General features: G+C 52.7%; 3 protein-coding genes across 10 annotated transcripts in view; 2 read left to right on the top strand and 1 right to left on the bottom strand.

Moving 5' to 3' along the window:
- The first annotated feature begins 560 nt into the window (after positions 1-560).
- On the top strand, positions 561-3035 carry PABPN1L (PABPN1 like, cytoplasmic). Its single transcript, XM_010207686.2, has 6 exons — positions 561-832; positions 1311-1419; positions 1940-2004; positions 2467-2573; positions 2691-2778; positions 2886-3035. The coding sequence occupies exons 1-6, from the start codon at positions 611-613 to the stop codon at positions 3033-3035; spliced, it is 741 nt and encodes a 246-aa protein (XP_010205988.2). The 5' UTR covers positions 561-610.
- Positions 3036-6503: 3468 nt separating this feature from the next.
- On the bottom strand, positions 6504-9813 carry TRAPPC2L (trafficking protein particle complex subunit 2L). The gene is made up of 5 exons (XM_062007357.1): positions 9763-9813; positions 8609-8781; positions 7562-7649; positions 7355-7434; positions 6504-6688 (listed from the first exon to the last, which is right to left on the bottom strand). The coding sequence occupies exons 1-5, from the start codon at positions 9793-9795 to the stop codon at positions 6643-6645; spliced, it is 420 nt and encodes a 139-aa protein (XP_061863341.1). The 5' UTR covers positions 9796-9813; the 3' UTR covers positions 6504-6642.
- A 58-nt stretch (positions 9814-9871) lies between these two features.
- GALNS (galactosamine (N-acetyl)-6-sulfatase) overlaps positions 9872-14349 on the top strand; it is a 53103-nt gene continuing 48625 nt past the window's right edge. For all 8 annotated transcript variants that reach the window (XR_009819729.1, XR_009819728.1, XR_009819727.1 and 5 more), the window contains exons 1-2: positions 9872-9977; positions 13619-13742. Coding sequence is in view for 2 of the 8 variants with exons in the window: in XM_062007278.1 (XP_061863262.1) it covers positions 9879-9977; positions 13619-13742 (223 nt within the window). In the remaining 6 variants the exon portion in view is untranslated. The remainder of the gene's footprint in view (positions 9978-13618; positions 13743-14349) is intronic.

Raw genomic sequence — 14349 nt, 5'->3', positions numbered from 1 at the left:
GTGGCGGGAAACCGGCACGTGGCGCTGCGCGGCTGGTCCCGGCGGCTCCGCGGAGGCAGCGCGGCATGGCCGAGGCTCGGCCGAGGTGGGTCCGGTCCGGCCCGGGGCGGGGCGGACGAACCGGGATGGGGCACAGCTCGGTTGGAGGCGCCGAGGCCACCGGGCAGCTTCCTGCTTAGAGTGGGCAAGTTTGTCCCTCAGAGGGCGTGAGCCAAAAGCTGGGGGCTGGCAGGATGGGAGTTTGCCTGAGTTTGGGAGGGGGAGTACAGGGCTCCCTGCCACTCCCTCAGTGCAGCCTGGGAGCTCAGCTGGTGGGACAGGTTCTGCCTCCTTCTCCCCTTCCCTTTTAGCAGGCTGCAATGTTTGCACCTGGGGTTTTTCCTTTTCAAGGGAAGCTGCTTCCAGGTCCTCTCTGCAGCCCTGCTGAGCTAGGAAGTGGCTCAGTATGAAGCAGAGACCTTTTAGTAATCCTTGCTCCTGCAGACTTGAGATCTTGCTGCAGGCCACCATGCAGCACCAACAGCAAACTGGTGGTAGCAGTTCACCCTTCTGCTGGAAGCACCTTTGCAGCCTCTGCCTGGCTCTTGTTTGGCTTTAGGTCTCATGTTAAATGTCTGTTGGTCTGTTAAATGGCTTTTTGCCCCTGTTTCTGCCCAGTCCTCTTTTCCTGGACACTTCAGGGATCTGGTGGAAGGACCCACTGTCCCCAGCAGCAGTGGAGGCATCCTGGGGTGTCACAGATATGGCAGCTTTGGGGAAGACTGCAGATGACAATCCAGACCTGAGTCACCTGGAGGGAGACAGCGCGGAGGAGCTGACTGTGCCAGACCCAGTGAGTGCCTGCCTGAAGGTGGAATCTATTTTTGGTGTTTCTCTGAGGAAATGGGAAACCTTCTGCACCTCTCTTCAAGCACTTCCAAACATTAAGAACAACCTTGGGCTCCTGATGTTAAAATCCCTGAGCTGAGAAGCTGGAAATTGAGTTTCCCCTCTCCTGCTGTGTAGCTTTTGCTGCTGTCTGCCTGGCTGAAGGAGAGTAAATGGCTTGTGTTTGTCCCCAGCTTACATCTCCAGTTCCTTCTGGTGCTGCTGGGGCACCTCTGCAGCAGCACACAGTGCTTTGCAGGCAAGCAGGAGAAAGGAGACCTTTACCTGCTCTTTTCTCCCCAGAGGAGCTGGGAGCTGAACTCCCCTTTTTTGGAACAGGCTGTTGTCCCCAGCCTGGGAGGGGAGTAGCCCAGGGTAGGGAGGCAGAATGGGGGTGCCCCTGCTCCCTGTGCTGCTTATGCAAGTCTCGGTTGGTGTTTCAGGAGCTGGAGGCCATCAAAGCCAGAGTGAGGGAGATGGAGAAGGAGGACGAGAGGCTGAAGGAGTTGCAGCTGGAAGCTGAGAGCCGCCTCATTATGAGCTCTGAGGCCGGTAAGGGCTGTCCCTGGGGGCTGCTGTTCCCCCTCAGGGACACCTCTGGGGCACAGTGTATGGCAATTGGAGCCAGAGGACGTGGCTCTGCCTTTCCCAGCACCCTGGGACTGGAAAAGAAAGGTTGGGTGAGGGATGGGGCTTCCAGGCATGGTATGAGGCCAGTGCAGGCTATATCCACTCTGACCTCCTACCTTTGCAGGCCAAGATGCAGTAAATGAATTCCATTAAATTGGATTCAATTAGGTAACTGAGTTTAGCACCAACAGCCCCAGTAGAGCAGCCACCCTGTGGGTGGGGGTTTTCTTTGTGAGGAGAGTGAGGGCAAGAGGATGGAGGAGGAAGTGTTGGTAGCAGCAGTGTGGGGATTTGGGTATTCCCAGATGTGACCCAGGGACCTGAGGAGCTTTGCAGTGTGTCAGTCAGTGGTGGCTCTCCTGACAGCAGACCTGCTCACACAGACATCCTTCTGACAGAGGGCTCCTGCCATTCTACCCAGCATGGCCTCTTGTCTCTCCAGGTCTCTTCCCCAAGACAACTGAGGAGAAGATGGAGGCTGACCAACGATCCATCTACGTGGGCAATGTAAGTGGGAGAGCCCAGAGCAGAGCCTGCCTTGCTGCTCCTTGCCCAGCTGGATATGTCTGTGATCTCTAGCACAGGGGCCTATCTGCCCTTCACCAAAGACTGGCTGTTCCCACCCCAAATGCTTCTCCTCTGCCCAGCCCAAACTGGGAATGTGGCTCAGCATCTGCCTGTGATCCTCAGCCACTTGTAGATAATCTGTTGCAAGTGTCAGCAACCCAAAATACCCCACTGGAAGCTGTGGCTCGTGCAATGCTGCTGGTTCCCTCAAAACAGGAGAGCTGTCTCTTGGATTTGGTTTCCAGGCTGGAGCTTTCAGCTGGCAGGGCCTCCTGAGCCTCAGCAGATGGTGAAGCTGTGGTGGCAAGGTGTGAGTGGGGTCACTCAGGCCCTTTGGCTGACTTGATGGTGTAGGTGTGTGAATGAAGACCCTCAAGCTGAGTGGGGGGGCTGCCATTGCAGGTGGACTATGGGGGCACAGCAGAAGAGCTGGAGTCTCACTTCAACAGCTGTGGGCAGATCAACCGTGTGACCATCCTCTGTGACAAGTTCTCAGGGCATCCCAAAGGGTCAGTGCCGTGCACAGGGGCTTGGGTTGGGGTCTCCAGGGTTCTGCCCTGTGCTCCCCAACCTTTGGGAGCGGCAGGAGGTGTCCCTGGGGCTCTGCTTACGCTGTGCCCTTGCAGATATGCCTACATTGAGTTTGAGGAGAAGAGCTCTGTGAAGGCAGCGGTGGAGCTGGACGAGAGCGTGTTCAGAGGCCGTGTCATTAAGGTAAGAGCAGGATGAGGCCCTGGGGTGCTGCACCCATCCCTGTATCTGTGGGGCTGTGCTCAACCTTGGTGCTGGCAGAGCCATTTGAGCCACTTTCTGCCTTCCAGGTGCTGCCCAAGAGGACCAACATGCCTGGCATCAGCAGTACTGACCGCGGGGGCTACCGGAGCCGCTTCCAGCTGCGGGGGGCACTGGCCCAGCGGGGAGGGTACTACAGAGGGCAGCACCCACGGCTGCGGGGCAGGGCCTACAGGTGAGCAGCTGGGCACAGGCTTCCTGGGGGGGTTGTGGCAAGATTCCTGTGGAGCGAGGTGTCTGCAGGATGGAGGTGGCTGGTGCTGGCTCTGGCCATGCTCAGCTTCTTGGCTCTGTGCCTCCCAGCCTGGCATGGGTGGGAGGATGGGGAAGGGCTCTGGCTGGTGTATCCTCCTGGAGACCTGTGCTAGAAATGTCTCCTGCCTGTCACATGCTGTTAGCATCACCCCAGTGTCTGTGGGGTGGGGGAGAGCTTGGTGTCTGGACCAGCTGGAATGTGGGGGACTGTGGGCAGCAAGGAGGGGGAAGGACTCGAGTGAGCAGTCAGTTGATGGCGTGGCAGACCCATCCCTCCTGCAGTCCCCCCATCCCTCACATCCCCAGAACAGGCCTGGAGCTATTTCTCTGGCACCACCTCCCTTTGCTTCTGCATTCGTGAACTCACTGTGCATTAGCTTCAGTGGTGCCCTGGCCTCTTTGGCACTGTGGAAGGAGGCAGAGAAGAGCTTCAAGGGTGGAAAAAAACACCTGGAAGGCTGCTGCTCTCCCCCTGTCCCTGCAGGGATTTGGGAGGTGGGCATCACACTCCCAGCCTGACCAGTCCCAGAGCTGTGTCTGGCTCCAGGGCTCCTTCATGTTTTGGGGGTTCAGTGTAGATGAGCTGGGGCAGAAGGGTAAATCTCAGCTCTCAGGGCTGAAGGAGCAGGATGCTGTGCTTTTTGGCATGTCAGGTGAGCAATGTCCCTGTGCTTTAGGATGCTGCTTTTGTTCTTGTTCAGGGGTCGGGCCAGGCTGGTGCCTTGGTATTTTCTGTACTAGAAGGGACTCGGCTGCCCTGGGGACGCCAACGGGACTGAAAGGAGGAGATGGGATTGCAGAGATTTGAAAACATGCCTACCCAAGCCAAAAAAAGAGATTCATCTTTAAAAATGCCATCTGCCTGGCTGTGAGGATTACTGAGGACAGGCAGCTGTGTGCTGTGTGCATCAGCTCTGCTCACCCCTAGCCAGATCCCTACCAGCATCCCAGGAGGGACTCACCTCAGCTTTGCTTTAAGGACTGTATTTTCATGGGGAACATTCCAGAGAACACCCTGCCCTGGGAGGGGAAGAGCTTTCACAGACCATCAGTCTCATCTTCATCCTGCAGAAAAGAGCTGTATGGGAGGGTTTGGTTTGGCTTCCAGGTGTCCAAGTGCCCTCTACCCCGGTGTGGACTCATCCTGCTTGGCACGTGAAGCACCCTCAGCTTTGCCAGATGTTTCTACAGGAGCTGGATGCTGCTTTCTTTTGCCTATAAGGAGATGCTAAAGACCTTTTCCAAAAGCTTTTCCATACAGTGGAGCAAGCCTTGAGCTGCAGCTCTAGTTCTCGCTGCTTTTCTCACTTCAGCCTGTGGGTTTCAGGCCTTGCTCTGGTCAGAGGATGTGCTTTGGGTCTGGTTTTTAGCTCCCTGTGAACTAGAGCAGGGAGGAAGCATCCCTTGATGTTTCTCTGGAAGCCTCTGTCTGTGTGGTGGTTAAACAAGATCTGGATGTCCCAAAACCCTTCCTTTTAATTTCAGAAGTCAGCAACCCCCTCTCCCCCCATTCTGTTTTTATTCTGAAGCTCAGGGATCAAAGGGTGCTGCCAGCTCATTTAACTCCAGTTCTAGCAGTAGCAGTTCTGCAACAGTGGAGGTGATTTTGTAAGTTTGGTCTGCTCTTCCTCTTTCCTCCCATCACCATTCCTGCTCCAGACCCCATCTGGGGATGTTGTGAGTCCTGCTGAACTTTGATGGTCAGGGTGGGAGCTGGGTACTGGGACCAAGCATGGCCTGGCACCCCCCTTCCTGCTCATCTTGTGTTTCTGAGCTCTGAAACAGCCTGTTTTAACACCAAGGTTTTCCTTTAAGAGGAGGCAGGCTGTGAGCACCAGCAGGTAGTGTGACTGTAGGGAGTTGCACAGTGAAATCAGTCTTATTATGTAATTCTCACACTAATCTTCTGGGATCCTTGGTTAGGAGTCCTCTAACCCAGCTGCAACAGATGCCACTGACTCCTAAAGCAGCTTTTCACAGCTCAGGGGGGCACTGCCAGGCTAAAAATCCCACTGACCTTTTTTTTTTTTTCCCCCCTCCCCTTTAAGATCTCAACATTTATTTTAAAGCTTGTGGCTTTAACTCTTTGTTGTGTTGGTTTTGTGCTCTGCCCAGCGTGGGCTGTGCTGCCAGAGACTGGCTTTGCCTTGCCTATAAAAGTGTCTGCTTCTAGGGCTTTATGAGTAGCTTTGTAAATACCTGAGACTTAATTTTAACCAAAAAAAAACCCCTACTTTGGGGTGTTTGGACTCTCTTTTGGAAGAGGAAATGCTGAGCTGCTGCCTCTGAGCAAAGAGAGCTGGAGGGTTTTATTTACAAGGGCTTGGGAACAGCAGCATATGGCTGTGCCTTGTTTGGATGGTGGGAGAGGCTTTGAACACTTCCATCTCCCATTATTTGACAGGTTGTTGTTGATTAAATGTATTTGTTCTGTTTGAGAAAGTGTTGTAACTGTCACTTCATTTTAAAATAAATGATCCTGCTGTGTGAGCTCTGTGGTCAGTGACTGCACCCCCTGCCCTGGCTCCCTCCAGCCTCTTGGATCCTTTGGAGCTGTGCAGCCTGCTCTAGGTTATTATTTTTAGCTGTGTTTTATGTATTCTTGTGAGCTGCTTGAAGCAGGCTGCTGTCTGTGGGGCAGGGACAGTGAAGAGTAGAGGGGTGTGAAAAGCAGCAGGTTGAGGAATGTTCTCCTCCCACTCTGCTCTGCCCTGCTGAGGCCTCATCTGGATCCTGTGTCCAGTTCTGGGCTCCTCAGCTGCAGAGAGACAGGGAACTGCTGCAGAGAGGCCAGTGCAGGGCCACTAAGATGCTGAGGGGCTGGAACATGTGTGTGAGGAGGAAAGGCTGCAGCCTTGGGGCTGTTCAGATGGAGCTTTTGGGTGACTTGAGGAGTTTTCCCTTTCCCAGAACTAAGGGATTAAGTAGGCACAGATCTGAGTTCTCCCAGCTAGGGAAGAACAGGAGAAGCAGCCCAAGTGTGTTTGAATTATTGTTTGATGCTCTTGTCAGAATGAAAGTTCCCTGAGCAGAAGGACTGCTTCCTGATGTGCTCCTGCTTCAGAGGAACAGTGACCCTCTGTGCAGCTCACCTGACCCAAGTCGAGGCTGATTCCTAGTAACAGTCTCTTAGCTGTTTCTGGAGTTGTGCTTGCTCTAATCACCAGCACAGCAGCAGCTGCTGTTTTTACACAAAGCTCAATTTCTCCAGCAGCATCTGAGTCACCCAGAGGCACAGCTGCATCCATTTCTGCAGGGAACAAACCTCCCAGCTGCCCCAGCCCACCCCCCTGAGGGGAGAGCTGGCTCCCACAGGTTACCTGAAGGCATAAAGCTGAGCAGTGACTCCTCAGCTGTCCTCAGGTTTGCTGGAGTAGAAACACATGCAGACCTTGCAGGTCTCAAGTTTATTTTGCACAGAACACATTTAATGTCTTGCAGAGAATGAAGACTATATATACACATCACTTTGTAGGCACAGTCCTGTACATGGGGGAGGTTCTCAAGGGTGGGATGAGAAGGGGCAGAGCCTCAGCACACCTGCATCATCATGGAGTTCACCATGTTGTCAAAGGTCCTAGAGAAGGAAACCAACACAGGCTCTTCTTGGCTCTGCACAGGAGAGCTCTGGTAACAAAACCAAGGGCTGACAATGCCTCTTTCTGGTTAAGAAGCTGGCTTTCCCTCGGCTGAGTGCAGGGGTTTGTTCTTTAACTAGAGCATGCTTTGTTGGGTAAATACTTCACCTTCATTACAGTCATTAAGGACAGGTTTTCATCCTGGCTGTAGAGCTGCCTTGGCAAAGTGTACAAAGCTTTTCTGGCTTAGGCAATAGGAACTCCAACATTAGAGTTCTCTATGAGATTTCAGATGAGGAATGGGGAGAGCAGAGGCCCTCAGATGTGAGGAACTGCAGATGGCCCTGTGCAGTTGCTCACTCTTTAACCTGCTCTACTTACTAAGCTTATTTTCCCATTCACATATGACAGGCAAAAATTTTCTCCCCAAGAAATTGCTTTTCTTGAGTTGATGTTTCCAACAGCAGTTCTGAGGCAGGAGGGAGAGTTCAAGGCAACTTCCCAGGAGATTACTGGTTCTCTGTTAGGCAACTCTCCCCCTGGGCCAGTCAGAGCAGGCACAGCTGGAGCATCCAACCCCAGGGGTGGCACTCCTGGTCCTGTTAACACCACAGATACACTGCAAGTTTCAAGATGACACAGATCTGCAGGGTCAGCCCACTTACCTGGAATGGATCCTGTCCCCAGGGTTATAGAAAGGGTTGCACATGATGTCTGTGTAGGAATTGTGCAGCTTTCGGAACATCTGGAAAGGGATGGCAGCTTCATTACTCTTTAGTTTGTGGTTGGTTTTGCTTCTCAGCACTTTACTCCTAAGTGGAGGCAGGGAAAGCACTGCTGGGACAAGCTGTGCTCTCATTTGCTGCACTTACACTGCGGATCTCGTTGTCTCGAAGGGCTGTGTTGGAGGAATCCACCACCATCACAAACTTCACCTTGGAGTTGGTCACGTAGCCATACCTGCACAGCTGTTAAGGCACCTGCTTCTGACACACCAGCACCTGGCAAAGCCCCCACACCAGGGCTGGGATGTACCCAAAGAAACAGGCTGAGAGGAAACATAACATCCTTGCTCTGCCCACCATGTAACAGGGGCCTGATGAGGTGGGGAAAACATGAGATTGCAGGAACCACATCCCCCTTCTACCTGACATCTGCCATCTCTGAGAGCTCAGGTCAAGCTCCCTCCTGTGCTGGCCATTCTGTGATTCCAGCAGCAGCCTCCCATTATCTGTTTTGGTGAGGGTGTCTCTCTGTTTACAAACTGTTTTAATAACACAGCCGCCTTTTTGATTCCTGTTTGGGAGAACATAACCAGAGAGATGGAGATCTTGTAGGATCAGCCAGTGGGAGTGAGCTGAGACTTCCAAACTGAAGAACCAGGTAATGAGAACATAGAAAACCAGGTCTTCTGATAAACTTCTATCAGTGGGACTCAGAGAAAAAGCCAAAGAAATGCAAAATATCACTCTGGTGACTTAAAAACATTGGGGAAGCTTTGGCTACAGATTTGGGAGATGCTGGGCACAACTGGGATTCAGGGACCTGATCACAGACACCTTCATATTCCTCCTGCTTTCACTGGTGTTATGAAAGAGTCTAAGCCTTGTTCTAGTCACAGGCAGCAGGGCATAAAACACCCAGCCTAGGCAAGGTGAAGGGACTGTACATGATGCAGTCCCTCATGTAGGCTAAAGGTAAATCCTTCCAGCATCTGGTTGGGCAATGAAACTGCTGCTGAACTGACCAAGGCACCAGACCTGAGCCTCTGTGTGACAAACTGGCCTGTGAGCAAGTCTGTCTTCTGCTGACATCTTTCACATGGCACCAAGTAGGAAGAGAGGTTTATCACCTGGAGCCCCTGGCATGAAAGAGCTTGTGAACACACAATGACATGGCAAAAGGCACTAGAAAGATACACCTTGTAGTCTTCAGTAGGGTAGAGGAGCCCTAGGTACAGCTCCCTCTGATCTACAAGGGCTTTGCCCATCGCTGAGATCTTTTCATCCACAACATCCAGGGAGGTGTGCACAGTGTAGTGGAACTTGAGCTCATTTTCAGCTGGAATGCTCCTGATGTAGAGGGGATAGTTCTGAGGAGAACAAATGACACAAGCTAGGACCAGACACTCTGCTGTGGAAGAAGTGACAGCTGATGCTACAAGAGTGCTTTCACCCAAAGAGCTGCTGCTGTCAGAAGCTATTTTACTCATGTTGGGAGGTGTCACTGCACAGCCACCCTTTACACCTTGCAGTGCTTGTGGAGTGGATCTGTCTGCACACACCACTGGCAGAATCACTTGCACAAGGTGTCTCTGCTGCCTGACCTGCCTCCTTGCCCCAGCAAAGCTTGTCCCTGCCTTTTCATGAGGAAAAACCCCTCTCCTCTGCTGGCAGCACGACACCACCCCACAGCCCACCCTCATTCTGTCCCTGTCCTACTGCCCTGCTCCCAGTCTACTTCCCACCCGAGCCATCAGCACTCTGCCCTGCTCCCCTCAGCCCTGCTCATGCTCCATACCCACACCCACAGCCCCACTCCCCTCAGCCCTGCTGACGTCCCACAGCCTCACCCACAGCCCACTCCTGTTCCCTTCATCCCTGCTCACGCTCCATACCCTCACCCACAGCCCCACTCCCCTCAGCCCTGCTCACACCCCACAGCCCAATCCTGCTCCCCTCAGCCCTGCTCACACCCCACAGCCCAATCCTGCTCCCCTCAGCCCTGTTCACACCCCACAGCCCAAACCTGCTCCCCTCAGCCCTGCTCACACCCCACAGCCCAATCGTGCTCCCCTCAGCCCTGTTCACACCCCACAGCCGCACCCACAGCCCAGTCGTGCTCCCCTCAGCCCTGCTCACGCTCCATACCCTCACCCACAGCCCCGCTCCCCTCAGCCCTGTTCATACCTCATAGCCTCACCCACAGCCCACTCCCGCTCCCCTCAGCCCTGCTGACGCCCCACCGCCCACTCCCGCTCCCGCTCCCCTCAGCCCTGCTGACGCCCCACCGCCCACTCCCGCCGCCGTCAGCCCCGCTGAGGCCGCACACCCCCTCGGGCCCGGCCGCGCACCTCCTTGGCGATCACGGCGACGCACACCGCCATCTTGCCCCGGGCGCCGCCCCTCGCGCGGTCACGTGGGGCGGGCCGGTCACGTGCCGCGGCGGGCGCGCGGGCCGGCCGTTGCCATGGCGAGGCCGCTGCTGGTCGCGCTCTGCCTGTGCTGGGCCCTGGGCCCCGCCGCGGGCTCCGCGCCCCCCAACATCCTGCTCCTCCTCATGGACGACGTGAGTGCGGTCGGGGGAGGGTGTCCCCGGGGACAGGGCGGTCGTGGCCGCGGGAGGGAGGAAGTCACGGTGGGACGCGGGGCTGTGAGGGCTGAGGGAAGGGACGTTGGCCGGCGGGGAGGGGGCTGGTGCTGACCAACAAGGCCTGTCCCCAGAGCGGGGCTTGGGTTCCTGGGCCCTCCCGGTGAGGCAGGGTCCACAGGGCGAGTGGAGGGGCTCCTGAGGTGCCTGGTTTGAGTGCCAGCACCTTGCCGCCGTCAGAGACGTGGTGCGGATGTCAGGGAAGTTTGGTGCTGCTGTGTGCCTGACCCGTCGGGGATGCTGTGGTGGTACCCAAGCTCTCAGGAGGTTCCAAACCTGTATTGGTGCTGAGGCCTTTAAACAGAGGCTTCATTGAGTTGGGTCTCTGTGAGCCAGACCCGGCTAATTACTCTTTTTCTGATCTTCCTTCTAAGTGCACTTCAAGGGCCCTTTCTGTGCCTGGCAAAACTTGTGTTTTGAGAGCATGGCTTGAGCATTTGTTTGCTTCTTTGTGTTCCCTGGAGGTCTGTCTGACCAACTCTTGCAGAGAAGAGCTCTCCATGATGGCCACAATCTCCTCTAGTCAGTTTCCGTGTTTGTTGTCATCTCCTCCCAGTGGCATGTTCTTTGTATTCAAACGGGTGCTTCATTCAGCTGAGGGAATGGGGGTGTTGAGCCTGGAGAAGAGGAGCCTGAGAGGAGACAGGAGGCCCCAGGGAGCTGGGGTTCAAGCTCTGCTCCCCAGTGACAGGACAAGAGGAAACGGGCTCAGGTTGCCACAGGGGAGGTTGAGGTTGGAGCTGAGGCAGAACTGTTTCCCTGAGAGGGGTGTCAGCCCCTGTGCCAGGCTGCCCAGGGAGCTGGGGGAGTGCCCAGCCCTGGAGGGATCCCAAAGCTGTGGAGCTGAGGTGCTGAGGGCCAGGGGTCAGTGCTGGCTGTGGCAGGGTGAGGGGAGGGCTGGGACTGCAGCAGCTTCAAGGGCTTTGCCAACCACAGTGATTCCATGATTCTGTCTCTTCCCTCTGTCAGCAGGCCAGTGCCTGTGGGAGAGCACATGAGCAGGGTCTGTGCCCTGATTCACTGTTAGAGCTCTGCAGCACAGTGATTCAGGCCCAGCTCATGGGCTAATGTGATGATCTGGAACATTTTGATTGAAATAAGCAGGAATATTTGAATAATTTTGAAAGCCATCCTGGTCAGGTGCCTTCTTGCTTGAGTCTTTTCTAGATTCTGTGTAAAATGTGGTGAAGAAATGAAGGCCCAGGCCCATGTACTCCCACCCTGCTCCTCCTCAGGGCAGAGCTGCCCTGGGTGACCTCCACAAGGGACACCACACACAAATCTCCCAGTATTCCTCCTGTGTGGATGTCCTGCTGAAAGCCAATGAGGCTTCTCAGATCTATAAAGTCAAGCCCACACACAAACCTTTTGGAACTGATGCTTACACACCTAAACACCTCACTGAGAAGTCTAATCATCTCATTTAGCAGCCCACTCCTAAGGAGTGAGCAATTAACTCCAGGGGCCTTGGCAAAGGATTCCACTGGCTGGCAAATGGTGAGAAGCAGGGTGATTTGGTGGGTTTTTAACCTCGATAGAACCATTGTTTTTGAAGTTCAGGCTTGGTTTGTAGCAGTATCTTCTTAGAGCAGTGATGTAGTTGTGGTAGCACTGAATCAGGTGCACCTGCAGGTGCAGAGAATCTCCATTTCAGTGAGTGCACTAGAAACCTAAATTTGCCCCCTGAAAAACTACACAAGAAGGAAACTAATTCTGCTAATTTGTGCTTTCTGATGGGGGCAACAAGAGGCCACAAATCATTAAAGAGCTGAAATAATCACAGATTTGTTTCCAATTAAAAGCCTTCTCGCTTTTGCACCTTGTTTGTGGCCTTAGGCCTGGAAGTAAGGAAATGTTCCTTCCCAACTCAGGTGCTCAGGTTGCTGCCATCTCCCTGTTTTACTGCTATTTGCATGTCACCTTTCAGATGTGTTTGTAGTAGATGTGTGTTGTGTGCTGCTGGAAGCTAATGAGGGTGGGGATGTGGCTCAGAGGGTGGGCAAGCTCTTATCACCTGTTTGGCTCCTTTCTGCCTGTTGTTTTTGCAGTGCTTCCACACCCCTGTACAAGATTGTTACCTTGTGAGGCTGTTTTTTGTGGCCAGCTGAGCCTCTAGCAGTCCATCTCAGTTCTCCAGTCAGGAATATTCCTCCCCCCCAAGCTGGCATTTGTAATATTCAAGATGAAAGCTCCTTGGTGCAGTGATTACCCCACTCTAGGAGCTGGTACAACACGAGGCATGATGAGGCACAGATCCTGACTGCAGCTTCTGTGAGCTGTTCATTTATTTAATACGCTGTTCATTAAAAATACATCTCCATGGTCTTTTTTTCCCTTTGATCCTTCTGTGACTGCCACTCTGTGTGAACCAGAGGGATGTGATAGTCTTTTCTTCTTTCTTCCTTGATGATAAAGATACTGAAGAACTGAGCACTCAGGAGTGATCCCTCTGAATCCATTGTAAATCCACATCCTTGCTTTAGATGGGACTGTTTAGTTGCTCCTCACTCGGACCCCAACAGCCTGCTCTGCAGCTCTCCATCCCTTTTCTTTTCCAAACTGCACCACTGCAGTGTAAATGTTACACTCTCAAATGAGACCAGACAGATGGTTTTCTAAAGATCTCCATACATTACACCCTCCATATCAGTTGCTCACCTGATACGCATCTGTATTAAAGAGAGCTATTGCCTTGTTTAAAGCAGAAGATAATCGCTAGCAACCACAGTGCCTAATTGCTCATTAAGTTGTTCCCTTCTAGAACCTTCTGTTTTAAGTCACTTTTATTTCTATTATTACCAGTAATAGTTCTCAGAAATGAATATAGACAATGTGAGGGTAATTTTATGGTTCTCCTGGTGTGTGACCCCTCTGGATTAGGAGGAAGACACAGGGTGAGACCAATGTCTTGCAGATAAACAGAGTGATGCCTCTGTCAGGTTTCTCTCCAGAGAAAAGAAAACACTTTTTTTCCTGCAGCCACTGCTTTTGAGTTTAGACCTTTTCCTTGCATTCCTGGTCATGTAACAGATGGGTGGGTGGATGTAGAAGGCTGAGATGAAGCCGTGGAGTCAATGGTCTAAAAACATATAGCCAGGGACTGAATGGTCACAGAATCTTAAAGGGTTGGAAGGGACCTTGAAAGATCATCTAGTCCGGTCCCCCTGCCAGAACAAGACCAGCTAGAGTAGGTCACACAGGAACTCATCCAAGTGGGTTTGAAGCATATCATATGTAACTTCCCTGCTGTGTGTGTGCTTGCCAGTCCCCAGGCATCTCAGGAAGAGTGCAGGCATTAGGGTTCTTGCCTCATTCTGCTTTAATGCCTGTTAGCAAGTCATTTGACCTCATGCTTCCCATTCACCAGTGCAAACTGTAGCAGTTCCCTGCTTCAGTTTGTTGAAGATCATTTTGATCACGTTTGTGAAGTACTCCCTAAGTGATGAGATGAGCACTATAAAAATTGGGAGATGAAGGGATCCAATAAAAGTGTTATGTGGGCCCAGAAGCATTGTCATTGTGGCACAGTCAGAAGTACTTTTGGTATGTTCTTTTTACAGATGGGTTGGGGTGATCTGGGAGCTTTCGGAGAGCCTTCTAAGGAAACTCCTAACCTAGACCAGATGGCTTCAGAAGGGATGCTTTTCCTGGATTTTTATACTGCCAATCCCCTCTGTTCCCCATGTAAGTAAACTTGAGTGTTGAAGTAGCACATAAACATGCCACCTTCGGAGAAGATTGGGATGTTTGCCAGCATCTGACATGAACTAGCAACCAACCCAGTGATTACCCTCAGGGCAGTGTTTGGATTCCATGCTTTGATCTTGCATTTTGCTCCCTTTTTATTCATGTTTTGATTGGAAATCCCTACAACCTTCAGTCCCTACAAAGCACTGTTTAAGGGATGGAATCAGGCCAGCTAAAGGGGTTTTTTAGGACCTGATGGTTCAGTGTTCTTGCCTCATTTTTTCATCTTTGATTTCGGGGTGACAGAGCAGCATCTCAGTTGTTGCTGAATGTACATCTGTAGTTTGTCTGATTCCATTGGCTTTGGGGAGACTTTTATGTGGCAGCAGGTTGTGTCCTGTTTTTCGCTCTGGTGCCTTGCAAGACTCTTGGGGAAGGGGTGTGAGATAAAAGAAACGTTTGGGCCTGTGCCATGTAGATATTTCTGTCCTTATTGTTTTTTCTTTAGGGTGGGGTGGGGCTTTTTCTCTTTCTTTTTTCCTCAAACCTGTTCAGCAGCCAAGAACTGAAGCAGAAATGAGAAACAGGGACTTTTAACTCAGGT

The sequence above is a fragment of the Colius striatus genome, chromosome 14 (assembly GCF_028858725.1).
Source record: "Colius striatus isolate bColStr4 chromosome 14, bColStr4.1.hap1, whole genome shotgun sequence".
Taxonomy (NCBI): Eukaryota; Metazoa; Chordata; class Aves; order Coliiformes; family Coliidae; genus Colius; species Colius striatus.
The sequence above is the reverse complement of the archived record's forward strand: the minus strand, read 5'-3'. Positions and strand labels throughout refer to the sequence as shown.

What these genes read in the sequence shown, in the direction of transcription:
- PABPN1L (XM_010207686.2), top strand. Translation starts at nt 611, where the DNA reads ATGTCTGTTGGTCTGTTAAATGGCTTTTTGCCCCTGTTTCTGCCCAGT. An exon ending in AGCTGACTGTGCCAGACCCA is followed by an intron (nt 833 to 1,310) that starts GTGAGTGCCTGC and finishes TTGGTGTTTCAG; the next exon opens with GAGCTGGAGGCCATCAAAGC. An exon ending in TCAGAGGCCGTGTCATTAAG is followed by an intron (nt 2,779 to 2,885) that starts GTAAGAGCAGGA and finishes TCTGCCTTCCAG; the next exon opens with GTGCTGCCCAAGAGGACCAA.
- TRAPPC2L (XM_062007357.1), bottom strand. Translation starts at nt 9,795, where the DNA reads ATGGCGGTGTGCGTCGCCGTGATCGCCAAGGAG. An exon ending in TCGCCGTGATCGCCAAGGAG is followed by an intron (nt 8,782 to 9,762) that starts GTGCGCGGCCGG and finishes TGTTCTCCTCAG; the next exon opens with AACTATCCCCTCTACATCAG. An exon ending in GGGGACAGGATCCATTCCAG is followed by an intron (nt 6,689 to 7,354) that starts GTAAGTGGGCTG and finishes TTCCTTCTCTAG; the next exon opens with GACCTTTGACAACATGGTGA.